Consider the following 27,489-nt stretch of genomic DNA (forward strand, 5'->3'; position numbering starts at 1 on the left):
TTTCTGTGTGTGTGTGTTTCTCTGTGTGTGTGTTTCTGTGTGCACGTGTTTCTGTGTGTGTGTGTTTCTCTGTGTGTGTGTTTCTGTGTGCACGTGTTTCTGTGTGTGTGTGTTTCTGTGTGCACGTGTTTCTGTGTGTGTGTGTTTCTCTGTGTGTGTGTTTCTGTGTGCACGTGTTTCTGTGTGTGTGTGTTTCTGTGTGCACGTGTTTGTGTGTGTGTGTTTCTCTGTGTGTGCGTTTCTATGTGTGTTTCTGTGTGTGTGTGTTTCTCTGTGTGTGTGTTTCTGTGTGCATGTGTTTCTGTGTGTGTGTGTTTCTCTGTGTGTGTGTTTCTGTGTGCACGTGTTTCTGTGTGTGTGTGTTTCTGTGTGTGTGTTCCCCCAGGTGTCCGTGGTGCTGGACGGGGCGAAGCGTGTGATGGAGTTCTCGGCCCAGGGCCTCCTGAGGAACAGCCTCCACTACACCTTCAGGAGCCGCGACCTTCACGTCCTGTTCGACCGCCAGTGGCACAAGCTGAGCCTGTCTGTTCAGAGCAACATGGCCTCGCTCTATGTGGACTGCAGGCTCGTGGAGAGACGGCCCACGGACGAGAAGGACGCCGTGGACTCCAGCGGCCGCAGCGTCATTGCCACGCGCGTCCAGGACGGCAGGCCGGTGGATGTAGGTTCAGATGATGTGATGGTGGATGGAGGTTCAGATGATGTGATGGTGGATGTAGGTTCAGATGATGTGATGGTGGATGTAGGTTCAGATGATGTGATGGTGGATGTAGGTTCAGATGATGTGATGGTGGATGTAGGTTCAGATGATGTGATGGTGGATGGAGGTTCAGATGATGTGATGGTGGATGTAGGTTCAGATGATGTGATGGTGGATGTAGGTTCAGATGATGTGATGGTGGATGTAGGTTCAGATGATGTGATGGTGGATGTAGGTTCATACTGATGATGTGATGGTGGATGTAGGTTCAGATGATGTGATGGTGGATGTAGGTTCAGATGATGTGATGGTGGATGTAGGTTCAGATGATGTGATGGTGGATGTAGGTTCAGATGATGTGATGGTGGATGGAGGTTCAGATGATGTGATGGTGGATGTAGGTTCAGATGATGTGATGGTGGATGTAGGTTCAGATGATGTGATGGAGGCTGGTTTGTACACAGGTAGAGCTATGGTTGTGGTGGTTTTTGGGTTAGGGTTTAAGGCTTTTCACAAACCACACAAAACTTAGTTTACTGTTCTTACCAATAGAAGATTTGCCATTTTACCACCAATTATTACTTGGTTTGGTATTTGGTTTTATTTTACCGTACCAAGGAAAAAATACTTTTAGATAAAGAAATGCAGTTTCTACTGAGTTTTCCTTGAGTTTTTCCAGAAAAAGCATGTTCACTGTTGACGACAATATCCTGACACTTGTCAAGATCCCCTCAATGTATGGAATACAGCTCTGCATACTCAACAGTGGTTTCACGAGCACAGCTGTGCGGGGGCAGCAGCAGCATGCCATCCAGCAGATCCTGCTAGACTCTGCAGGGTCGTGACCTTTAGAATGGACCACTTCCTGTGTGTGATTGTGTGTTGCTGAGCGTGAGTTGTGTGTCCGGCCCTGACGAAGCCTCCGTCCCCAGATTGAGCTGCTCCAGGTCCTGGTGTTCTGTGACCCCTACCTGGCTGAGCTGGAGACCTGCTGTGAGGTTCCTGGCTCCAAGGTGAGGAATCCACCCCTGCTTCACCTGATCATGCCATGATGTTGAACCATTTACTAGTTTTTATTAAATATATTTTTTGATAAATTGCCATTTAGCTAGCCGGTATCCAATTGCTCTCTCTCTCTCTCTCTCTCTCTCTCTCTCTCTCTCTCTCTCTCTCTCTCTCTCTCTCTCCCTCTCTCTCTTTCTCTCTTTCTCTCTATCTCTCTCTCTCTCTCTCTCTCTCTCTCTCTCTCTCTCTCTCTCTCTCTCTCTCTCCCTTTCTCTCCCTCTCTATCTCTCTCTCTCTCCCTCTCTCTCTCTCTCTCTCTCTCTCTCTCTCTCTCTCTCTCAAGGTCCTCAGAGAGAGAGATAGAGAGGGAGAGAAAGGGAGAGAAAGGGAGAGAAAGAGAGAGAGAGAGAGAGAGAGAGCAATTGATGATGACCAGCCTGCTAACAGGGCCCATGCTATCTGTGATGACCCAGTGCAGGACCAGGGATGTCTCCGAGGGCACCGTGCCCCCTCAGGAGCCGGGCCAGAGGCCCCGGATGCTGTCCCTCCACCCCCACCGAGTCTCCAGGCTCCCTCAGACCCCCAGCGACAGATGCCAGTGCTCAGCAGAGAAGGTACATCCAGCCCCCTCATTAGCCTCTAATGGAAGGAGCCTGGGAGCTGTCTCTGAGAACACACAACCAATCAACACCAGCCGGCTAATAAATGGACAATTAAAGCCTGTTCAGTCCATTGAGTCTGCTGGAAGACCACCAAAGGCTGGGGAATAAAAACGTATTAGCAGCAATTTGGCATAACTGAGTGTTTGCTTGGTGGAAGACATGCTCTTCAATCACCAGCAGCTGTTGGTTTCATCCAAGGCATATCTCAGACAGAGCCCCTGCCAGGCTATCCACAAATCATTAGGAAGGGATCCTGTTCCAACCTAAAGGGACATTCCACCGATTCTTCTATCTTTTTGGGTGTGCTCAAGCCTTCGGCGAGAGCACAACCTTTGTTCTCTCACATATATATTTATTATTATTTATTTTTGCCCCCCTAAGCCTCAGTCAATATTTGGACTACATAGACAACCTAGGTGTCAAAAGTTTCGTCTTGGTAGCGATTGAGTTGCTTGTATTTGTATTTACACTCTGTTGCACAGTTTAGGAGGTTACAACGTTTTTGTGGCAAAAAGTGTCTTCTGTCAACGAAGGGTACCAGTGCTAGCCTACGTCACTACGTCAGCACACGTTAGCAACGACGCATGGATACAACGTGATAGAGACGTTCTAGCACGCAAATTGGAGCTTGGATTATGAGTGAAAAATGCCAACCACCAAAATTACCAACCATTGGGTTTTGTTGAGAAAGCAATTTCGAGTGGAACTGCAATCTCAGATTTTTTATTTAGGTCGTGAAAGTCTTTGTAATTTGAGCGAGTGCGGGTCGCCCGTTAGACTGCCTAGGCGGCAGCCATGCAAGCGTCATAGTAGTTTAGTATTTTCGTAATTTTATAGTTCGGTCAATTCTACACCAAAAAACAGAAGGAGGGCAATGTTATGACGATATGACTATTGTGAAGACAGCCAGGTGGTGAGATTTTAATGTAGGTTGCTGTAAAAACTTTGGTTTGCTACGTGAGAGCCTCGTCAGCCTCCGTTGACGATTGCGTCAGCTGTTGTCGATCTCTGATGAGTATTTTCTTAATTTCGTACCAGGGTCAATTCTACATCAAAAAGTGTTTTAAAGATATGGCGATTGCGAAGATAGCCAGCGGGTCAGCATATTTTTGTGATTTGTGTAAAACTTGGAATTTGAGTGACACCGCGGCTTGTTTTGACATTAGCCTCAGTCAGACTCGGCTCGCCCACTAGCAGTGTGTCGTACTGTCTTCAAAGCCACAGCTAAACTTTATGTCAAAAGAAACGTTCTAATTTCCGGTGCTTTCAAACAATCAGTGAAATGTGGAGCAACAGCAGCTAGCTTGCCTCTAGCAAACTTATTTTGAATTAGCCATTTTCCCATACATTAATGTCAAACTTATTTACGTTTTGGGGGGCATATTTTCAGTTAGCAGACGGTACTGTTTGAATCGCGATTCCACACTTTCCCCAGAAATTGTACCCTCTCTAGTTCTTGTTTGTTCTCCGTGCAGGGGGACCCCGGGGTTCCAGGGTCGGCAGGGCTGCCTGGACAGAAGGGCGACACGGGAGACAAGGTAGCGTCACTCCCCCACTCACCATCTCACCCGGTGTTCTTTACAGCACGGCGGACAATCATCGTCCTCTATCTGTGCTGCACGGGCCAAACCTGTCATCGCATTATATTGTCAGTGTTACTGGGAGCGAATGGTCCCAAATGCAAGAGAACGCAACACAGGACAAATGAATCAGATCGAGGGGTGTTTGATGAAGGATCTGGGGGTAGTATGTAGACAGACCAGGGGGACAGACCAGGGGGATGGAAGACACGTTCTGAATGACTGGAACCTGGAGCCATGCCCAGGCGACAACAGGAACCTGGAGCCATGCCCAGGGGACAACAGGAAACAGGAGCCATGGACAGGGCTGTGACAGTCATACCCATCCCTCTACCTATGCATCATATATGTACCAATATTATGAGTGATAAAAAGGAGTCATGGTGGTATTTGGTGTCCAGCTGTAATTGTTTCGTGGGTCCTGGTCGTCCCTGTGCTGGTGTGCAGCTGAACTGGGTCCATTACAAATCCATGACATTTAAGATGATTTGAGGTGTGCTTGATTCGTCTCACAGTTGTGGGTGGGATTCGACGGTTTCTTTGTGAAATTCCTGATGCAACCCGAGCATTTGTAAACGTTAGCAGAGAGAGACCTGACCAGAGGGAGGTTGTGCAGCGGGCCGTGGAGGGAGCGAGGAGGTGTCCCTCACGGCTGAACAAGCTCTCTGAGAGGAGGCACTGCTCAAACTGCCGGTAGGGGAATGACAGGAATCCATTAGGAAGAACAGGTGGTATTCTGGCAGTTTGGAGCAGATGGCCAAGGAGGTCATCAGCCCAATTACACTGTCCTGGGGAGCAGCGCATTTCTCTCAGCTTCTGTTTCAGAGCTTGTTTTGGGAAAACCGCTCTGGAATTTTCCGTAAGACCCGACAGCGTTGCAGCGGCTTCGTGGTTGGCGTGGGAACGGGAGCAGGCTGGTTGTAGCTGCAGCTTTGCTGGTCACCAGCTCATGTTAAATGTTGTGAAAGGGAAGCTGGGTTTGTTGCTGTGGGCCGTCCGGGCCAGAGATGCCAGGGTCTTGATTGATCCTTCCACTCCTCTGTCTCTAACTAGGTCTCTGTCAGCCTTCTATTGGCTTCATCATCCACAGGCTTGTATATCTTCTGTCTCCCCCATCCACTCTGTCTTCAATAACCCCCTATCTCCCCCATCCCCTCCCCCTCCCCCATCTCCCCTCGTCTACCCCCCCACCTCACCTCACCTTCCCCCATCCCCTCACCCTCCCCCATCTCCCCTCGTCTACCCCCTCACCTCACCTTCCCCCATCCCCTCACCCTCCCCCATCTCCCCTCGTTTACCCCCTCACCTCACCTTCCCCCATCCCCTCACCCTCCCCCATCTCCCCTCGTTTACCCCCTCACCTCACCTTCCCCCACCCCATCCCCTCACCCTCCCCCATCTCCCCTCGTCTACCCCCTCACCTCACCTTCCCCAGTCCCGCTCTCCCCTGTCTCTCCCATGCAACCTGGACATGTCCCAGGTCTCAGATCAGCGTAATCAGGCGGTACTGTCATGTGTATAGTACTGTCTGAGCATGCGAGGGGGAAACTGGCTCTTTTGGCTCTCTTTAAGGACCTGTCCCCCTTCGCCCTGCAACTTTATTAATGTACCGTTACTTCCTGTAATTGGATCTGATGTTGAGTTGTGTTGTTGAAGGGGGCGAGCCGAACATGTCAGGTATTGATCTGCTGAAGATCTGCAATTCGATTTGAGACGCTGGCTTAGTGATGTAGGTGTGAGCGTAGCGGCGCCTCTCCCAGCACAACTTGCCGCTGCTGCAGGACACTGGCAGACGCCGCTTTTAACTTGATTATGCAAATTGTGTTCTGTTCAAATCATCATAATTAATTGCCAATTATCAAGCCAGGCTATATATAAATGAGACGCAATGTACATCAGCCACCATCCTAGAGGTTCCCCAGGAAGTGTTTGTTGGTTAATAGGGGTGCCCTGCATGCATTTGGAGAAGAGCTGTGTCAAGTTCTCCAGATGTCTGAGGGCAGGCGACAATGTGTGGACTATCTTTGGACTGGTTGACAGGTCTCTCGGATGATAGACAGGTCTCTGGTCTGGTAGACAGGTGTCTAGGCTGGTAGACAGGTCTCTGGGCTGGTAGACAGATCTCTGGGGTGGTAGACAGGTCTCTGGTCTGGTAGACAGGTCTCTGGTCTGGTAGACAGGTCTCTGGGGTGGTAGACAGATGTATAGGCTGGTAGACAGGTCTCTGGTCTGGTAGACAGGTCTCTGATCTGGTAGACAGATGTCTATGCTGGTAGACAGGTCTCTGGGGTGATAGACGGGTCTCTGGGGTGGTAGACAGGTCTCTGGGGTGATAGACGGGTCTCTGGGGTGGTAGACCGGTGTCTAGGCTGGTAGACAGGTCTCTGGGGTGATAGACAGGTCTCTGGTCTGGTAGACAGGTGTCTAGGCTGGTAGACAGGTCTCTGGGGTGGTAGACAGGTGTCTAGGCTGGTAGACAGGTCTCTGGTCTAGTAGACAGGTCTCTGGTCTGATAGACAGGTGTCTAGTCTGGTAGACAGGTCTATGGGGTGGTAGACAGATATCTAGGCTGGTAGACAGGTCTCTGATCTGGTAGACAGATGTCTAGGCTGGTAGACAGGTCTCTGGGGTGGTAGACAGGTCTCTGGGGTGGTAGACCGGTGTCTATGCTGGTAGACAGGTCTCTGGGGTGGTAGACAGGTCTCTGGGGTGATAGACGGGTCTCTGGGGTGGTAGACCGGTGTCTAGGCTGGTAGACAGGTCTCTGGGGTGATAGACAGGTCTCTGGTCTGGTAGACAGGTGTCTAGGCTGGTAGACAGGTCTCTGGGGTGGTAGACAGGTGTCTAGGCTGGTAGACAGGTCTCTGGTCTAGTAGACAGGTCTCTGGTCTGATAGACAGGTGTCTAGTCTGGTAGACAGGTCTATGGGGTGGTAGACAGATATCTAGGCTGGTAGACAGGTCTCTGGTCTGGTAAACAGGTCTCTGGTCTGGTAGACAGATGTCTAGGCTGGTAGACAGGTCTCTGGGGTGGTAGACAGGTCTCTGGGGTGGTAGACAGGTGTCTAGGCTGGTAGACAGGTCTCTGGTCTGGTAGACAGATCTCTGGGGTGGTAGACATGTCTCTGGGGTGGTAGACAGGTCTCTGGGGTGGTAGACAGGTGTCTAGGCAGGTAGACAGGTCTCTGGGCTGGTAGACAGATCTCTGGGGTGGTAGACAGGTCTCTGGTCTGGTAGACAGGTGTCTAGGCAGGTAGACAGGTCTCTGGGCTGGTAGACAGATCTCTGGGGTGGTAGACAGGTCTCTGGGGTGATAGACGGGTCTCTGGGGTGGTAGACCGGTGTCTAGGCTGGTAGACAGGTCTCTGGGGTGATAGACAGGTCTCTGGTCTGGTAGACAGGTGTCTAGGCTGGTAGACAGGTCTCTGGGGTGGTAGACAGGTGTCTAGGCTGGTAGACAGGTCTCTGGTCTAGTAGACAGGTCTCTGGTCTGATAGACAGGTGTCTAGTCTGGTAGACAGGTCTATGGGGTGGTAGACAGATATCTAGGCTGGTAGACAGGTCTCTGGTCTGGTAAACAGGTCTCTGGTCTGGTAGACAGATGTCTAGGCTGGTAGACAGGTCTCTGGGGTGGTAGACAGGTCTCTGGGGTGGTAGACAGGTGTCTAGGCTGGTAGACAGGTCTCTGGTCTGGTAGACAGATCTCTGGGGTGGTAGACAGGTCTCTGGGGTGGTAGACAGGTCTCTGGGGTGGTAGACAGGTGTCTAGGCAGGTAGACAGGTCTCTGGGCTGGTAGACAGATCTCTGGGGTGGTAGACAGGTCTCTGGTCTGGTAGACAGGTGTCTAGGCAGGTAGACAGGTCTCTGGGCTGGTAGACAGATCTCTTGGGTGGTAGACAGGTCTCTGGTCTGGTAGACAGGTGTCTAGGCTGGTAGACAGGTCTCTGGGCTGGTAGACAGATCTCTTGGGTGGTAGACAGGTCTCTGGTCTGGTAGACAGGTGTCTAGGCTGGTGGACAGGTCTCTGGGCTGGTAGACAGATCTCTTGGGTGGTAGACAGGTCTCTGGTCTGGTAGACAGGTCTCTGGTCTGGTAGACAGGTCTCTGGGGTGGTAGACAGGTCTCTGATCTGGTAGACAGATCTCTGGGGTGATAGATAGGTCTCTGGTCTGGTAGACAGGTCTCTGGTCTGGTAGACAGGTCTCTGGTCTGGTAGACAGGTCTCTGGGGTGGTAGACAGGTCTCTGGGGTGGTAGACAGGTCTCTGATCTGGTAGACAGATCTCTGGGGTGATAGATAGGTCTCTGGTCTGGTAGACAGGTCTCTGGGGTGGTAGACAGGTCTCTGGGGTGGTAGACAGGTCTCTGATCTGGTAGACATATCTCTGGGCTGATAGACAGGTCTCTGGTCTGGTAGACAGGTCTCTGGGGTGACTCTCAGGCTAAGGTTCAGGGCTGAACACACATTTATAACCCACTTTACACAAGAATTAAAGGTCAAAAGGTGGACATGGTCGTAGTAAGGTACACCAACACACACACACCAGACCCACGCTGTGCCTTGTGTCATGCTGTCCTGGGCGTATGTCTGACACATGTCATGTCAAGGATGATGACCTCATTCAGGAGAACGGCACACACATTTCACATATGCACATACCCACACATATATATCTTTTCACACACACACACACACACACACACACACACACACTTTCATACATGCACGTGCACATAAATGCACATACACTCAACTCAGACCAAAAGCGAAACCATCATCAGTTCAGAGTTTCCTTGTCTTTCCTTGCCCTGCTATAACAGCTACCTAAGATAGACTGTATAGTAAGAAGGCGTTCTGCGCCACAAGCATAACTCTTAGCTAAAGGCCTGGAACATATCAAGTCCAATACACATCACATCCCTGTATGTACAACAAGCAGGTATCACAGTCATAGCGGTGGCTTGTGTACACCGGTCTACCAACGCAGCCTTCATATCCAGCTGACTTTATCTGCCTTCATTACTTTTCTAAAGAGCTGCGACAGGAAAAGCCATGACTCTAAACCAGCTGTGTATCACACTGATTTCATGCTCGTCAACATAGATGAAGAATTTTCGTATTTTCCTTGAAAGTGTAAGAAACGGTGGCTACCCCCATCCACACATGCATATTTAATTGCTGGTGTGTGTGAAATCTCAAAGGACCTGTAGTGACCAATCAAACCCTCTCTAATTCGGATTTACAACATTTCCTTCAATGAAGGTTAAGCTGGGGCAGGATAAGTGAGGGCTGAGTGAGTAACAGCTCTCGTCTCTCAATAAACTAGAGAGCCACTCACGCCTGCGGCGATTAGGCCTAAACCATCTAATAAAGTATTTACTTTGACAAAATGAGAGGAGGAGATTATGAAAACGTGATCTATACTTTTAATAAGGTAACAAGCACTCCTCACTCGAATGTTTAAAGGCCTTACAAGGTTGTCAATTTAGCTTGCCTTGCATGAAGATTAACAAAAAGACTTTAAATACTTTAAAGACAGCCGAAATGAGGACTGTACAGTAGGTTAATCACTGTGACCTACAAGGAAAGAGTTTCGGGGAGGGAGTGGGATTATTCCTGCTATGTTTCTGCCAGAGGAAGAATTACCCTGACACCATCAATACAGAGAGAGAGGAAGAAGGAGCATCATCCCTAAAGCAGGGATTAAACAGCTGAGATTAATCCAGGGGTCCGTCAGGAAATTAAAGAGATACGTGCGAGGATGTCTGAATGCAGCTTAGTTGAAAGGAAATCCATTTTCCTCGGCAGAGTGAACGAAGCGTCCGATTGGCTCACGTACAGCTCCTTGATGTTCAATGAAGAAGGAAGACAGAGCAGCGGAATAAATACGTGAAATGCTCCTTTTCCCCCCCACACAATGCAATATCCCTGATCTGTTTGGCAGCCAATCACAGCACTTTGCTGCAGACTCTCTGGTTGTGGTTTCATTCAGTCTCCTCTCTAATTCAATATACCTTCAAACGTCCCGGAATCTCTTTCGGAGACACTGGACAGAATCATGATTTGAATTAACCTGGTCAATCTCTTCCTGACTGGATTTCCTCCTATTGTTGCGTTCCCTTCAAAAAAGGTTTGCTGTTGCATAACAAGCGTACCAACTTCTGACGAGAACTTCTTTAACAGAAGTGCAGTCTGTCTGTCTATCTAACCATCTGTCTGTCTGTCTGTCTGTCTGTCCGTATCTATTGATATCTATCTAGAGAAAGAGGGACTGTGTAATAGCCCCTGTTGTGATGAGGGGACTGATTAAAGCTGGTGTGTAGCAGTCTAACAATATTTTAGTATTTCATTCTTGGTTATTGACCTTTGACACAAACATGAACACTGCAATCTCTTCGATTAATTGTTCAATTTCCGTAACTTTATAATTATTTTATAATTGACTGGATAATTGGATAGTTGGATAATTGTCTTAATGGGATCGTTATAGCTGTGCTGTGTTCCTGTGTGTGTGTTCCTGTGTGTGTGTGTTCCTGTGTTTGTGTTCCTGTGTGTGTGTGTGTGCCTACGTGTGTATGCTACAGCAGCACAGCTTCAACTGCTATCCGTGTCACCTGGTCTACAGCAGCACAGCTTCAGATGACTAGCTGTGTCACCTGGTCTACAGCAGCACAGCTTCAGATGACTAGCTGTGTCTCCTGGTGTACAGCAGCACAGCTTCAAATGACTAGCTGTGTCACCTGGTCTACAGCAGCACAGCTTCAGATGACTAGCTGTGTCACCTGGTCTACAGCAGCACAGCTTCAGATGACTAGCTGTGTCTCCTGGTCTACAGCAGCACAGCTTCAGATGACTAGTTGTGTCACCTGGTCTACAGCAGCACAGCTTCAGATGAGTAGCTGTGTCTCCTGGTCTACAGCAGCACAGCTTCAGATGACTAGCTGTGTCTCCTGGTCTACTGCAGCACAGCTTCAGATGACTAGTTGTGTCTCCTGGTCTACAGCAGCACAGCTTCAGATGACTAGCTGTGTCTCCTGGTCTACAGCAGCACAGCTTCAGATGACTAGTTGTGTCACCTGGTCTACAGCAGCACAGCTTCAGATGAGTAGCTGTGTCTCCTGGTCTACAGCAGCACAGCTTCAGATGACTAGCTGTGTCTCCTGGTCTACTGCAGCACAGCTTCAGATGACTAGCTGTGTCTCCTGGTCTACTGCAGCACAGCTTCAGATGACTAGTTGTGTCTCCTGGTCTACAGCAGCACAGCTTCAGATGACTAGTTGTGTCACCTGGTCTACAGCAGCACAGCTTCAGATGACTAGCTTTGTCACCTGGTCTACAGCAGCACAGCTTCAGATGACTAGCTGTGTCTCCTGGTCTACTGCAGCACAGCTTCAGATGACTAGCTGTGTCTCCTGGTCTACTGCAGCACAGCTTCAGATGACTAGTTGTGTCTCCTGGTCTACAGCAGCACAGCTTCAGATGACTAGCTGTGTCTCCTGGTCTACTGCAGCACAGCTTCAGATGACTAGTTGTGTCTCCTGGTCTACAGCAGCACAGCTTCAGATGACTAGCTGTGTCTCCTGGTCTACAGCAGCACAGCTTCAGATGACTAGTTGTGTCTCCTGGTCTACAGCAGCACAGCTTCAGATGACTAGCTGTGTCTCCTGGTCTACAGCAGCACAGCTTCAGATGACTAGCTGTGTCTCTGGTCTACTGCAGCACAGCTTCAGATGACTAGCTGTGTCTCCTGGTCTACTGCAGCACAGCTTCAGATGATTAGCTGTGTCTCAGGGGCTACAGCAGCACAGCTTCAGACTGCTAGCTGTCTGGGGGACATGTTCCGGGGTGTTCCAGAGAGGGGCCTGTATTGGGAAATGTTCCGGGGTGTTCCAGAGAGGGGCCTGTGTTGGGACATGTTCCGGGGTGTTCCAGAGAGGGGCCTGTGTTGGGAAATGTTCCGGGGTGTTCCAGAGAGGGGCCTGTGTTGGGAAATGTTCCGGGGTGTTCCAGAGAGGAGCCTGTGTTGGGACATGTTCCGGGGTGTTCCAGAGAGGGGCCTGTGTTGGGACATGTTCCGGGGTGTTCCAGAGAGGAGCCTGTGTTGGGACATGTTCCGGGGTGTTCCAGAGAGGAGCCTGTGTTGGGACATGTTCCGGGGTGTTCCAGAGAGGGGCCTGTGTTGGGACATGTTCCGGGGTGTTCCAGAGAGGGGCCTGTGTTGGGAAATGTTCCGGGGTGTTCCAGAGAGGGGCCTGTGTTGGGAAATGTTCCGGGGTGTTCCAGAGAGGAGCCTGTGTTGGGACATGTTCCGGGGTGTTCCAGAGAGGGGCCTGTGTTGGGACATGTTCCGGGGTGTTCCAGAGAGGGGCCTGTGTTGGGACATGTTCCGGGGTGTTCCAGAGAGGAGCCTGTGTTGGGACATGTTCCGGGGTGTTCCAGAGAGGAGCCTGTGTTGGGACATGTTCCGGGGTGTTCCAGAGAGGAGCCTGTGTTGGGACATGTTCCGGGGTGTTCCAGATAGGGCCCTGTGTTGGGACATGTTCCGGGGTGTTCCAGAGAGGAGCCTGTGTTGGGACATGTTCCGGGGTGTTCCAGAGAGGAGCCTGTGTTGGGACATGTTCCGGGGTGTTCCAGAGAGGAGCCTGTGTTGGGACATGTTCCGGGGTGTTCCAGAGAGGAGCCTGTGTTAGGACATGTTCCGGGGTGTTCCAGAGAGGAGCCTGTGTTGGGACATGTTCCGGGGTGTTCCAGAGAGGGCCCTGTGTTGGGACATGTTCCGGGGTGTTCCAGAGAGGAGCCTGTGTTGGGACATGTTCCGGGGTGTTCCAGATAGGGCCCTGTGTTGGGACATGTTCCGGGGTGTTCCAGAGAGGAGCCTGTGTTGGGACATGTTCCGGGGTGTTCCAGAGAGGAGCCTGTGTTGGGACATGTTCCGGGGTGTTCCAGAGAGGGGCCTGTGTTGGGACATGTTCCGGGGTGTTCCAGAGAGGGGCCTGTGTTGGGACATGTTCCGGGGTGTTCCAGAGAGGGGCCTGTGTTGGGACATGTTCCGGGGTGTTCCAGAGAGGGCCCTGTGTTAGGTGGGTTGTTGCAGCTGTTGACCTGGGCTGAGAGAAGCCCAGCACAGAGGGTGGGAGACTAAACATGGGAGCCCCTGGACTCTCACTAATGGGTTGATCATTATTATCAGACTGCTGGTCTAAAGTTCTCTAATGGGTTGATAATTGTTATTTAACTCGCAATCTAATGGCTTAATCATTATAATCAAACTAATGGTCTGATGAGCTGATACTTGTTATTGAACTCATGGTCTAATATGTTGATATTGTTATCAAACCAACTGGCTTATTTGTCAATCTTCCTTCACTGTAGATTGTCCATATTTATTCACTGTTACTGGAATGGATATTGTTGGCCCATTTCGGCTCCCTTGCCTGACTAACTGTGTCAGTAATCATGGTCACTTATACACAGCAATATGTTTTGGTTTCCATACATTGCCTGGGTGACAGCTATGAGGGGCTCTTAGCACTAAGACAAGACTGAGAAGGTCTTCACTCAGGTGTGTCTCTCTCTCTGCAGGGGGAGGTCGGCCTACAGGGAACTCCCGGAGACAAGGTAGGGGGGAGGGGGAGGGAGGAGTGGGTTGAGTCAGGAAGTGGGTGGAGGGGTATGGGGTGGATTGGTAAACGTGGGGTGGGGAGGAGTGAGGGGGGAGTGGAGAGGTGGGGGTGCAGGGGAGAGGTGGGGGTGCAGGGGAGAGTTGGTGGTGCAGGGCGAGGGGGAGGAGTGGGTGTGGGTGTGGAAGGGGAGGGGGAGAGGTGGTGGTGCAGGGCGAGGGGGAGGAGTGGGTGTGGGTGTGGAGGGGGAGGGGGAGAGGTGGTGGTGCAGGGCGAGGGGGAGGAGTGGGTGTGGGTGTGGAGGGGGAGGGGGAGAGGTGGTGGTGCAGGGCGAGGGGGAGGAGTGGGTGTGGAGGGGGAGGGGGAGGGGGAGAGGTGGTGGTGCAGGGCGAGGGGGAGGAGTGGGTGTGGGTGTGGAAGGGGAGGGGGAGAGGTGGTGGTGCAGGGCGAGGGGGAGGAGTGGGTGTGGGTGTGGAGGGGGAGGGGGAGAGGTGGTGGTGCAGGGCGAGGGGGAGGAGTGGGTGTGGGTGTGGAGGGGGAGGGGGAGAGGTTGTGGTGCAGGGCGAGGGGGAGGAGTGGGTGTGGAGGGGGAGGGGGAGGGGGAGAGGTGGTGGTGCAGGGCGAGGGGGAGGAGTGGGTGTGGAGGGGGAGGGGGAGAGGTGGTGGTGCAGGGCGAGGGGGAGGAGTGGGTGTGGGTGTGGAGGGGGAGGGGGAGAGGTGGTGGTGCAGGGCGAGGGGGAGGAGTGGGTGTGGGTGTGGAGGGGGAGGGGGAGAGGTGGTGGTGCAGGGCGAGGGGGAGGAGTGGGTGTGGAGGGGGAGGGGGAGGGGGAGAGGTGGTGGTGCAGGGCGAGGGGGAGGAGTGGGTGTGGAGGGGGAGGGGGTGAGGTGGTGGTGCAGGGCGAGGGGGAGGAGTGGGTGTGGAGGGGGAGAGGTGGTGGTGCAGGGCGAGGAGTGGGTGTGAAGAGGGAGGAGTGGTTGTGGAGGGGGAGGAATGGGTGTGGAGGGGGAGGGGGAGGAGTGGGTGTGGAGGGGGAGGGGGAGGAGTGGGTGTGGAGGGGGAGGAGTGGGTGTGGAGGGGGAGGGGGAGGAGTGGGTGTGGAGGGGGAGGCGGAGGAGTGGGTGTGGAGGGGGAGGGGGAGGAGTGGGTGTGGAGGGGGAGGGGCAGGAGTGGGTGTGTAGGGGGAGGAGTGGGTGTGGAGGGCGAGGGGGAGGAGTGGGTGTGGAGGAGTGGGTGTGGAGGGGGAGTGTGTGTGGAGGGGGAAGGGGAGGAGTGGGTGTGGAGGGGGAGTGGGAGAGGTGGGTGTGGAGGGCGAGGCGGAGAAATGGGAGTGGTTGTGGAGGGGGAGGAGTGGGTGTGGAGGGGGAGGAGTGGGTGTGGAGGGGGAGGAGTGGGTGTGGAGGGGGAGAGGTGGGTGTGGAGGGCGAGGCGGAGGAATGGGAGTGGTTGTGGAGGGGGAGGAGTGGAGGGGGAGGAGTGGGTGTGGAGGGGGAGGGGGTGGAGTGTGTGTGGAGGGGCAAGGGGAGGAATGGGTGTGCAGGGGGAGGAGTGGGTGTGGAGGGGGAGTGGGTGTGGAGGGGGAGAGGTGGGTGTGGAGGGCTAGGCGGAGGAATGGGAGTGGTTGTGGAGGGGGAGGGGGAGGAGTGGGTGTGGAGGGGGAGGAAGAGGAACGGGAGTGGTTGTGGAGGGGGAGGGGGAGGAGTGGGTGTGGAGGGGGAGGGGGAGGAATGGGAGTGGTTGTGGAGGGGGAGGAGTGGGTGTGGAGGGGGAGGAGGAGGAATGGGAGTGGTTGTGGAGGGGGAGGGGGAGGAGTGGGTGTGGAGGGGGAGGAGTGGAGGGGGAGGAGTGGGTGTGGAGGGGGAGGGGGAGGAATGGGAGTGGTTGTGGAGGGGGAGGAGTGGGTGTGGAGGGGGAGGAGGAGGAATGGGAGTGGTTGTGGAGGGGGAGGGGGAGGAGTGGGTGTGGAGGGGGAGGAGGAGGAATGGGAGTGGTTGTGGAGGGGGAGGGGGAGGAGTGGAGGGGGAGGAGTGGGTGTGGAGGGGGAGGAGGAGGAATGGGAGTGGTTGTGGAGGGGGAGGGGGAGGAGTGGGTGTGGAGGGGGAGGAGGAGGAGTGGGTGTGGAAGGGGAGGAGTGGGTGTGGAGGGGGAGGAGGAGGAGTGGGTGTGGAGGTGGAGGAGTGGGTGTGGAGGGGGAGGAGTGGGTGTGGAAGGGGAGGGGGGGGAGTGGGTGTGGAGGGGCAGGAGCGGGTGTGGAAGGGGAGGGGGAGGAGTGGGTGTGGAGGGGGAGTGGGTGTGGAGGGGGAGGAGTGGGTATGGAGGGGGAGGAGTGGGTGTGGAGGGGGAGTGGGTGTGGAGGGGGAGGAGTGGGTATGGAGGGGGAGGAGTGGGTGTGGAAGGGGAGGGGGAGGAGTGGGTGTGGAGGGGGAGGAGTGGGTGTGGAGGTGGAGGGGGAGGAGTGGAGGGGGAGGAGTGGGTGTGGAGGGGGAGGGGGTGGAGGGGGAGTGTGTGTGGAGGGGGAGGAGTGGGTGTGGAGGGGGAGGGGCAGGTGGAGAACAGTAGCCATGACACCTGGGAGAGCTGGAAGGTTCCACGGAACACACTTAGAAGTTCCTAAATTCCTGAATTAAAGCACAACATGAGAATGAAAAGGACCTTAATAACCCTAATCTTCGTCATGGTTACCCAGGTTGTGGGGGTGGCTTACTATATTAAAGGTTTATGTGGACACTAGGTTTTAGGAGTTTATCTTCAGTCCTTCTGCCACAAACCCTGATTCAATCAAAAGTTTCAAAGTTTTGAGATCATCTGAAATTCATGACCCGCCATAAGTACTGGCAATACATTAAAAACAGCAGGCTGACTTCTAGTCTTATTTGAAAGGTAGGTTATCCTCTGCGATCTTGGTAGATGGCTGGATTAATAGTTTTTTTCCGTGACAGAACAGACGTATAACACTGCTACTGCCCTCCATCAATAGGTCCTCCAGGGATTAGAAAAGAAAATATCTCCAAAGCAATCTCTAATCAGGGACGCTGTTTCCCACCCCCATACGGCGACTTTACACAGCGATGAAAGACGGTTTGCAAGTCACACTTCACCAGTGACTGTATTCATGGCTGGGTGTGTAGGTAGTGCTAATCCTGGAATATATTTCCATGGCAAACGGTAAGCTTGCTGTGTGGAGACATATTAGCCTATGAAACAGGATATGCTCTAATGACATAACACTTAAATGGCATGGCCCCTCCGCCCCCCCATGGCTCTGGGAACGGCTGTGTGTGGGATAGTGGATAGTGGTGTGTGTGTGTGTTTGAAAGTGTGTAAGGAGGCCACTTTGCTATGCTCCGACCACACATGTTTAGTGACCGTTGGTGTGTGTATGAGTGTGTGCTTGTGTGTGTGTGTGGTGCACTACGCCACATGTTTAGTGTATGTTGTGTGTGTGTCTGTGGGTGTCTCTGTGTGTGTGTGTGTGTGTGTGTGCGTGTGTCTGTGTGTGTTTTTTACTCCTCAATAATCAGTGTCTTTCTCCTCAGGGCGACCCAGGTACCTCAGGTGCCCTGGGGGAGAGCGGCACTGCTGGACAGAAGGTAAGCTTCCAGAACATTCCTCCGACTGTCCTCTGCAACATCCACCGCATCACCGCCTTAAAGACACACTGCGTCTACCGTAGCAGGAACCAGCTTCTTACGTTTGCGCAACCAAATAAGACTCCCGCTCTGTCAGATATAAGAGGGCGTGATACTGATCTGACTAGAGCGGACCTCCTCTGAGTCTAGGCAGAGCTAGTGTTTTACAGTGCAGTGAAACGCTGTCCTGGCACCCTGAAATAGGAGAGGATACTTGGGCTTTATCGACTGGCTGAGGTTATGAAACTCTACTACTCTCCCTACAACAACTGGGCCAACAATTAGTTCCAAGACATCTCAGATATGCCTGGCACGGAGGAAGGGAGAGGGTATGTGTGTGTGTACTTGTGTTTGAGAAAGAAGTTGCGTGTGTGTGTTAATGCACATGTGTATGTAAGTGCAAGTGTGTGTGCGTAAGTGCAAGTGTGTGTGCGTGCATCTCGGTACGTGTGTAGGTGTCTGTACATGTACGGTATATGTGTGTCTATGTCCATGTGTTTTGAGTATGTGTATTTCTATTCACATGTGTGTGTCTGTTCATGTGTGTCTGTGCACGTGTGTGTATGTTTCTGTGCTCATGTGTTTGTGTTCCTATCATTATGTGCATGTGTGTGTGCGTGTGTTTGTGTGTGTGTGTGTGTGTGTGTGTGTGTGTGTAAGGAACAGGGATATCTTTCCTGTGGGGGATACCAGACAGTCCACAGTACTTACAGTGGGAATACATCCTCGTTGTGTAAGTGGCTATAATCTTTAAATAGGAGGAAGTCTCTCATCCGGTTTATAGGGTCATGGTTAGTGACCTTAACCCTCCTCTGGGCCTGTAGTGTCATGGTTAGTGACCTTAACCCTCCTCTGGGCTTGTAGGGTCATGGTTAGTGACCTTAACCCTCCTCTGGGCCTGTAGTGTCATGGTTAGTGACCTTTATCCTCCTCTGGGCCTGTAGGGTCATGGTTAGTGACCTTAACCCTCCTCTGGGCTTGTAGGGTCATGGTTAGTGACCTTTATCCTCCTCTGGGCCTGTAGGGTCATGGTTAGTGACCTTAACCCTCCTCTGGGCTTGTAGGGTCATGGTTAGTGACCTTAACCCTCCTCTGGGCCTGTAGGGTCATGGTTAGTGACCTTAACCCTCCTCTGGGCTTGTAGGGTCATGGTTAGTGACCTTAACCCTCCTCTGGGCCTGTAGGGTCATGGTTAGTGACCTTAACCCTCCTCTGGGCTTGTAGGGTCATGGTTAGTGACCTTAACCCTCCTCTGGGCCTGTAGGGTCATGGTTAGTGACCTTAACCCTCCTCTGGGCTTGTAGGGTCATGGTTAGTGACCATAACCCTCCTCTGGGCTTGTAGGGTCATGGTTAGTGACCTTAACCCTCCTCTGGGCTTGTAGGGTCATGGTTAGTGACCTTAACCCTCCTCTGGGCCTGTAGGGTCATGGTTAGTGACCTTAACCCTCCTCTGGGCTTGTAGGGTCATGGTTAGTGACCATAACCCTCCTCTGGGCTTGTAGGGTCATGGTTAGTGACCTTAACCCTCCTCTGGGCTTGTAGGGTCATGGTTAGTGACCTTAACCCTCCTCTGGGCCTGTAGGGTCATGGTTAGTGACCTTAACCCTCCTCTGGGCTTGTAGGGTCATGGTTAGTGACCTTAACCCTCCTCTGGGCCTGTAGGGTCATGGTTAGTGACCTTAACCCTCCTCTGGGCCTGTAGGGTCATGGTTAGTGACCTTAACCCTCCTCTAGGCCTGTAGGATCATGGTTAGTGACCTTAACCCTCCTCTGGGCCTGTAGGGTCATGGTTAGTGACCTTAACCCTCCTCTGGGCTTGTAGGGTCATGGTTAGTGACCTTTACCCTCCTCTGGGCTTGTAGGGTCATGGTTAGTGACCTTAACCCTCCTCTGGGCCTGTAGGGTCATGGTTAGTGACCTTAACCCTCCTCTGGGCCACTGTGGCCCCGTCAGGACACCCCAGACCCTCAGCTGGCCCTTAGTCTTCTGCAGTGAGCCTGCTTCAGCCTGGCAGTGTGACTTAAAGGATTTACACTGGCACACTGCCCTGAGGAGGAAGTTAAGGAGTTCTCCTTCTATGAGACGAGTCCCTCTATCCTCTCCTGCCTCTATCCTCTCCTGCCTCTAATCCTCTCCTCCATCCTTTCTTCCTCTATCCTCTCCTGCATCCTTTCTCCCTCTATCCTCCATCCTTTCTCCCTCTATCCCTCTATCCTCACCTTCATCCTTTATCCCTCTATCCTCTCCTCCTGTCCTGTCTCCTTCTATGTCCTCCATCCTGTCTCCCTTTCTCATCTCTCCTCCCCTTCCTCTCTCCTCTTCAAGTGCTTTCTTAGCCCAGCCGGGACTGAAGGAGGATTAAAATCCAGTCTTCAAACAACCCGAGGCTCTTACTGTTCATAGAGAAACCTCTTCTCCCTGGTTGTGGTGGTTGAGGTGTTTGTGATAGTTGTGGTTGTGATGGTTGAGGTGGTGGAGGTGGTTGTGGTGGTTGTGAAGGTTGGGTGGTTGTGGTGGTTGTGGTGGTTGTGGTGGTGGTTGTGGTTTTGATGGTTGTGGTTGTGAAGGTTGGGGTGGTTGTGGTGGTTGTGGTTGTGGTTGTGAAGGTTGGGCTGATTGTGGTGGTTGTGGTGGTGGTTGTGGTTGTGAAGGTTGGGGTGATTGTGGTGGTTGTGGTTGTGAAGGTTGTGGTGGTTGTGGTGGTTGTGGTTGTGAAGGTTGGGGTGGTTGTGGTGGTTGTGGTTGTGAAGGTTGGGGTGGTTGTGGTGGTTGTGGTTGTGAAGGTTGGGGTGGTTGTGGTGGTTGTGGTTGTGAAGGTTTGGGTGGTTGTGGTGGTTGTGGTTGTGAAGGTTGGGGTGGTTGTGGTGGTTGTGGTTGTGAAGGTTGGGGTGGTTGTGGTGGTTGTGGTTGTGAAGGTTGGGGTGGTTGTGAAGGTTGGGGTGGTTGTGGTGGTTGTGGTTGTGAAGGTTGGGGTGGTTGTGGTGGCTGTCAGCACCCTGGGGTCCATAGCAGAGAAGTTGGCCAGTTTAATGTGGCTTAATGAAAGAGGCTCTTTTCATAACCATTTCCTGTCTGAGTGGACCATTGGGAAAATGGGAAATTGGCCACTCTGGTAGCCGGACTGAGGCTGGAGGCTAAGGATGGAGGCTGAGGATGGGGCTGGAGGATGGGGCTGGAGACTGGGGCTGGAGGCTGGGGCTGGAGGCTGAGGATGGTGCTGGAGGATGGGGCTGGAGGCTGGGGCTGGAGGCTGAGGATGGGGCTGGAGACTGGGGCTGGAGGCTGGGGCTGGAGGCTGGGGCTGGAGGCTGAGGATGGTGCTGGAGGATGGGGCTGGAGGCTGGGGCTGGAGGCTGAGGATGGTGCTGGAGGATGGGGCTGGAGGCTGGGGCTGGAGGCTGAGGATGGGGCTGGAGACTGGGGCTGGAGGCTGGGGCTGGAGGCTGGGGCTGGAGGCTGGGGCTGGAGGCTGAGGATGGTGCTGGAGGATGGGGCTGGAGGCTGGGGCTGGAGGCTGAGGATGGTGCTGGAGGATGGGGCTGGAGGCTGGGGCTGGAGGCTGAGGATGGGGCTGGAGGCTGGGGCTGGAGGCTGAGGATGGGGCTGGAGGATGGGGCTGGAGGCTGAGGATGGGGCTGGAGGCTGGGGCTGGAGGCTGAGGATGGTGCTGGAGGATGGGGCTGGAGGCAGAGGATGGGGCTGGAGGATGGGGCTGGAGGCTGGGGCTGGAGGCTGAGGATGGGGCTGGAGGATGGGGCTGGAGGCTGAGGATGGTGCTGGAGGATGGGGCTGGAGGCTAGGGCTGGAGGCTGAGGATGGTGCTGGAGGATGGGGCTGGAGGCTAGGGCTGGAGGCTGAGGATGGTGCTGGAGGATGGGGCTGGAGACTGGGGCTGGAGGCTGAGGATGGGGCTGGAGGATGGGGCTGGAGGCTAGGGCTGGAGGCTGAGGATGGGGCTGGAGGATGGGGCTGGAGACTGGGGCTGGAGGCTGAGGATGGGGCTGGAGGATGGGGCTGGAGGCTGGGGCTGGAGGCTGAGGATGGGGCTGGAGGATGGGGCTGGAGGCTGAGGATGGGGCTGGAGGATGGGGCTGGAGGCTGGGGCTGGAGGCTGAGGATGGGGCTGGAGGCTGGGGCTGTGGCGGCGTTGGGACCGTGTAGACTGCATGATCTGGGTATCTAAAGAGCAAGCTGTAGACTGATGACAATGGGCTAAACACTTGTGAATACTAGAGGCTGGTATTAGTCCCTTCTCCATCAGACTGAGAGAGTCTTCCAGGGCAGAGCATCACCACATAGATGTCCCTTTTTTAACAGCCTGTGCACGAACCAGACAAAAAACTGAACTTACAGTTCGTGGAATTCAGAGCTATTATGTCTATCCTCTTAGTACACTCTATTACCAGAACTGGCCTTGGTTTTCTCAGGCAGCGATGCAGACAGCTATTTCAGACCTCCCCAGGGGGCAGTTGTAGTCCTTGAACTTTAGGACCTCACCATCACGGCTCTACGATACTATTGGTGGGGCTCATGCAGGCTGTTGGGGTGACATATGGAACACACACAGACAGATATATATGTCACAGCTTCTTCGTCAAGCCCTTTTTACAAGCTGCCTCACAGCTGCCCACAGATCAGCAACTACAACCAACCTAAACCCCCAAGGACAACCAGATAAAACTCTCCCCCCAAATTCTTTGATTAGACCCGGGGAGAAACCTTGCGAGGAGCTGTTCAGCGCCGGATCCCTTCCTCCAGAGACGGCCCGTGACGCAGAAAGGTGCAGACCAGGCTGGAGACAGTTATGCCATGCAAAAGTGAAAATGAAAGTAGAAGGTTGTGTAGATTGTTGCTTCTCCATGCAGACAATACTACACTGTACTGATGTATACTTAAGTGCAGAACACTCTGCTGACGGAGGAGGGAGAAGGCTTGTCATTAAACTGTGTTTGTGCTCTTTGACGACCAGAGTCACAAGCTCTCAACATGGGAAGTGGTCTGATCACTGTCACTCAGGCTGGGTACAGACTGCTGGGGGCAGGAGGAGGCCAGGCTGGGTCTAGACTGCTGGGGGCAGGAGGAGACCAGGCTGGGTCTAGACTGCTGGGGGCAGGAGGAGGCCAGGCTGTGTCTAGACTGCTGGGGGCAGGAGGAGACCAGGCTGGGGGCAGGAGGACACCAGGCTGGGGGCAGGAGGAGACCAGGCTGGGTCTAGACTGCTGGGGGCAGGAGGAGACCAGGCTGGGTCTAGACTGCTGGGGGCAGGAGGAGACCAGGCTGTGTCTAGACTGCTGGGGGCAGGAGGAGGCCAGGCTGGGTCTAGACTGCTGGGGGCAGGAGGAGGCCAGGCTGGGTCTAGACTGCTGGGGGCAGGAGGAGACCAGGCTGGGTCTAGACTGCTGGGGGCAGGAGGAGACCAGGCTGGGTCTAGACTGCTGGGGGCAGGAGGAGGCCAGGCTGTGTCTAGACTGCTGGGGGCAGGAGGAGACCAGGCTGGGGGCAGGAGGACACCAGGCTGGGGGCAGGAGGAGACCAGGCTGGGTCTAGACTGCTGGGGGCAGGAGGAGACCAGGCTGGGTCTAGACTGCTGGGGGCAGGAGGAGGCCAGGCTGTGTCTAGACTGCTGGGGGCAGGAGGAGACCAGGCTGGGGGCAGGAGGACACCAGGCTGGGGTCAGGAGGAGACCAGGCTGTGTCTAGACTGCTGGGGGCAGGAGGAATGCTGGTTGGACAGGAGGTGCTTCCTTGATGGTGGTGGTGATGATGATGATGAGGATGATGGTGGTGATGATGATGATGATGATGATGATGATGATGATGATGATGGTGGTGATGATGATGAGGGTGGTGATGATGAGGGTGATGATGATGAGGGTGGTGATGATGATGAGGGTGATGATGATGAGGGTGGTGATGATGAGGGTTGTAATCCTGAGTGTGTTCAACAGTTCATACTGCCAAGAACTAGCTCCACCCATCCACCGCAGCCTCACGGCTCCCAGGTTACCCTCTGGTGTGATGACACAGCTGTTACAAGGTCCTCTCGATCCTCAACCACCCAGGGGGCCCTATCTTGCACCCAGCGCAATTGACTTTGTCAACGATGCAAGTATCATTTTCTAGTTTGCACTCGACGCAAAGCGGACTTTTCCTCCACAGACGCACGTCGGTAAATTAGGGAATGACCTTGCGCTCCCGGGGGCGGTTCAGCGAAAAAAGGTGGCGTGTTCCGGCGCAAACGTTCCCTGGTGTTATTTTTCAGTTTCAGAAAAACAATTCCGCCACAGACCAGGAAAAACGTAGTCTAAAGTCAATGACGCGTTATTCAGATGCTATTTAAAGGGCGCAAGCTTGGCCCGTGCGCACTGCTGGCGAGGCCAGGGTCTTCTTCCTGCGAAGCTAAGTTACATTGTTTTGATTTATTGTATGGCTGTGTTACATTTCTTTCATGTCAATGATTAAAAATATTTTCATGAGAAATCTCTATGTATGTGAGCTTGATTTGTAACAATTGTGGCAATTTCCTCCCACACCTGTTTAACCGAAGCTAATTTGGGTGGGTTTCTTCTCCCATCTCCATCAGAATCAGAATTTGGTTTATCCGCCATGTATGTTACACAAACACAGAATTTACTGTGGCAGGAAGGTGCAAACCATAAACATATACGGGTCTTAAATTAAGCAAAAGAGTACAATGGTTAAACTAATTCTAAGAACTAAATAATTAAAACATATAACGATAAAAAAAAATATATAAAAATAAGACTAAGAATTTGAGTGAGCAGCATGAGTGGGCAAAATGAGAAAGTGAGTACAATGAGAAAAAGTGCAATGAGAAAACTGCTCTGCCTTTCCCATACAATGTCACTTCTCTATCTGTTACGGCCCTGACGAGAACGTCGGTCTCCTTGGCTGTGAACCGCTCCTGGCGTGCGCCTGGCAAATCCGCCGTTATAATAGCAATCCGCCATGGAACAAGCGCTGCTCTTAAAGGGAATGTGAGATGACGCTCTGATTGGTTTATTGCATGTTATGCCCAAACTACACCCATTAGTAATGTAGCTACTTCAGACCAACCATTTTATATTTGCTCCAGGCGCAAAGTCATTTATCCCGCCGGCAAAATAGCAACCGCGCCGGAGTCCCGCCCACAAAGTTACTTGCGCTTTGCGTTTTGATACTTGCGTTTCAGATAGTTAAAATAGGGCCCAGGGTGTGTGTGTATGTGTGTGTGTTTATGTGAACAAATCATCCATCTCCCCAGAATATGGTTTAGTGTGTAATGGTTATGATCATTCATTTACGTAAATGCACACATACACACACACACTGTATTACACACTCACACACAGGAATGTTTACAAGATCTCACCCTCTGTGAACGATGTTTAATGAAGTTCCACACTGATTCTGTTTCATGCTGGTGGACTCTTGTGTGTATGTGTTGTGTGTTTTATATTGTGTGTGTATGTGTTGTGTGTTTTATATTGTGTGTGTGAATGTGTTGTGTGTTTTATATTGTGTGTGTATGTGTTGTGTGTTTTATATTGTGTGTGTGAATGTGTTGTGTGTTTTATATTGTGTGTGTGTGTTGTGTGTTTTATATTGTGTGTATGTGTTGTGTGTTTTATATTGTGTGTGTGCTGCTCTGGTGTGGTTGTCTTCTGTCAACCTGTCCACAGAAAACACATGTAAACTAGCTGGTGGCTAACTCTGCTGCAAATAACTTTTAATTGTGTGCTGTCCCTGCAGAAATACACTATAATTACAGTGCCTCAGACTAACATTATAGCACCCATAGTTTCATGTTGTAGAGACGGTTTTAGAGGATGATGATGATGATGATGGTGAAGATGATGTTGATGGTGGTGAAAATGATGGTGATGATTATGATGATGATGATGATGATGAAGATGGTGATGATGGTGATGTTGATGAAGATATGGCATCACTTTACTATTTTGGCACCTTTCATAATAACAGACTAGAATTATGTTTATGGATTCACACTACGGATTATGTTTTTTTTGCCTGAGAGGCTAGATTTAGAATTATTATACTGCTGCACTTGTGTGCAAGTATGTGTGTGTGCGTGCGTGTGTGCATGCGTGTGTGTGCGTGTGTGTTTGTGTGCGTGTGTGTGCGTGTGTGTGTGCGTGCGTGGATGGGGATTTGGAAGCATTTTCCTGAGATTCTTTCAAGATCTTCAAGGACTAAGATCCTTAGAAGACTCGTGCCACAAACACTCCCACATAAACCTGTTACGCATCTAAAACAACAAACACAGCGTGCTCACGTTGTCTCTGAGACCAGCGGGCTGAAAGCTTCTTTTACCTCTTTCAGTTTACGTTCCTCACTTTGAAACACATGTCAAAAAGTATTTCCATCAAAATGCATTGCTTCAGAGCCCAAATAGTTGGTTTTCAGAGGAACAAAATTGAAAACTGCGAATTGTGAAGGCGTCAGTGGTCATGTCGTATTCTACAGAGAAGAGAAGATGGAGATGGAGATGTAGGGTGAGAACCCGTACGCTTGATGCTGAACTAGCAGAAGACGTGGCCAGGACTGGCTTCCCTCGGACACAAGAACAAATAATAAAGTAGAGAGGGTACAATTTCTGGGGAAATTGTAGGGTGTGCTTGCTTGCGTCGGTTGCACAGGGGTCCGTTTTTGAATGACATTTTTACAACTGATATTTCTGTATATTTTATATAAAAATGCATACTTATTATTTATAAAGATGACATAGATTTAAAAGCATTTTTTTTTGCTGCTCATTTACAACTGAAAATACGAGTGAAGTGTAGAATGAAATAGATGTCTTCTCATTTCCCCTGCAAGAGGCAGCCTCATCGTTGAAACAAAACAAATAAATTGGGCAGACCGGTGTAAAAATTGACCTAATCTCTATGACTTAAACGTCATTTTAAGTTTTTCCCTTCTCATGATATTTTCAGGCATTTAGCCTACTCATATTGCATTCATTCATGAATAAAGAACCCCCTTTGAAGATTATTCTACGACGTTGCCCGGCAGTAGAAGATGGAATCGCGATTCAAACAGTACCATCTGCTAACGGAAAATATGCCCCCCAAAACGTAAATAAGCTTGACATTTATTTAGTGGAAAATCGCTCATTCATAAAAAGCTCACTGGTAGCGATCATTGTCAGTAACAACGCAAAATGCGATATAGCCCTGTGTGGAGAAGCTGCCCCGGTAAATTGTACTACTACGGCACAGTACTAGACTACTGCTGTGTTCGTCTTGGTAGCGATTGCGTTGGTTGAATTGGATTTAACGTTCCGTTGTACGGTTTAAACTGAAATTAATTATTTTCATGAACAGATTGACAACGTTTAGGCTGTGGCAATGAAGTTCAGGTTAGTAGTTAAATAGACTTTTGATTTAAGTAAGGGGAGTGCCGAACATGTTCTGTCGCCGTTTGACTTCCTAAACAGCTGTGTAGTGTAGATGTTTTTGTAGTGTGTCTCACGTAAGCTACAGTGTTGCAGTGAGCTACACTGGTTTGAAACCACAGGTAATGGTAATTTCACCAACAAATCGTTTACTAATGTCAGAATAAATCCTACAACGAAAATGTATATGTGAGGAATGTTTATTTTAACGATTGAAAACAGATAACGCTACATCATAGACCACTGTAGTATGTGTTGCCCGGGCAACACAGGCTAATGTCATGATGCTAATACTTCAGTGAAATAGTAGACTACTGTTTCCGAAAGTAGATGTACTTCCTTAATAATATCAGCTTATACTGTACATTACACATGACAATTGTGTGTCATATCACAAAGTAAAATGAGTAAATAGTTATCACCCTGGTCTCTTTGCTTGTGCCGTTTCTGCAGCTGCCTTGCAGTAAAGCTATAGTTAGCCTAGCTATCCCCCAAGTTAACAGATGCAAAACGAATGTTCTGCCAAAGGTAGTCACGCGTGTTTTCGTGACGTTAGTGACGTAGTGACGTTAGTAACGTCAGTGACTGTGGCTAGCAAATTAGCCACCGTTAGCTTCACTTTTCACCACAAAAACTTAACTTCAGCCTAAACCATGCAACGGAACGTAAATTCCAATAGAAGCAACTCAATCGCTACCAAGACGAAACTTTTGACACCTACTTTGTCTATGTAGGCCAAATATTGACTGAGTTTTAGGGGGGCAAAAAGAATAATAATAATAATATATATGTGAGAGAACAAAGGTTGTGCTCTCGCCGAAGGCTTGAGCACACCCAATTAAACAAAAAAACACCCATCGTTGACAACGCTGTCAC

The 27,489-nt window shown here is 51.6% G+C and overlaps 1 protein-coding gene across 1 annotated transcript in view; it reads left to right on the forward strand.

Annotated features, from left to right (window-relative positions):
* Positions 1 to 27,489, forward strand: part of LOC134022728 (collagen alpha-1(XIX) chain) — a 74,420-nt gene that overhangs the window by 9,841 nt on the left and 37,090 nt on the right. The window contains exons 6-11 of the mRNA XM_062464479.1: positions 386 to 661; positions 1,633 to 1,713; positions 2,179 to 2,319; positions 3,843 to 3,905; positions 13,530 to 13,565; positions 17,102 to 17,155. Coding sequence (XP_062320463.1) covers positions 386 to 661; positions 1,633 to 1,713; positions 2,179 to 2,319; positions 3,843 to 3,905; positions 13,530 to 13,565; positions 17,102 to 17,155 — 651 coding nt within the window. The remainder of the gene's footprint in view (positions 1 to 385; positions 662 to 1,632; positions 1,714 to 2,178; positions 2,320 to 3,842; positions 3,906 to 13,529; positions 13,566 to 17,101; positions 17,156 to 27,489) is intronic.

This window comes from Osmerus eperlanus, chromosome 6, assembly GCF_963692335.1.
Source record: "Osmerus eperlanus chromosome 6, fOsmEpe2.1, whole genome shotgun sequence".
NCBI classification, from domain to species: Eukaryota; Metazoa; Chordata; class Actinopteri; order Osmeriformes; family Osmeridae; genus Osmerus; species Osmerus eperlanus.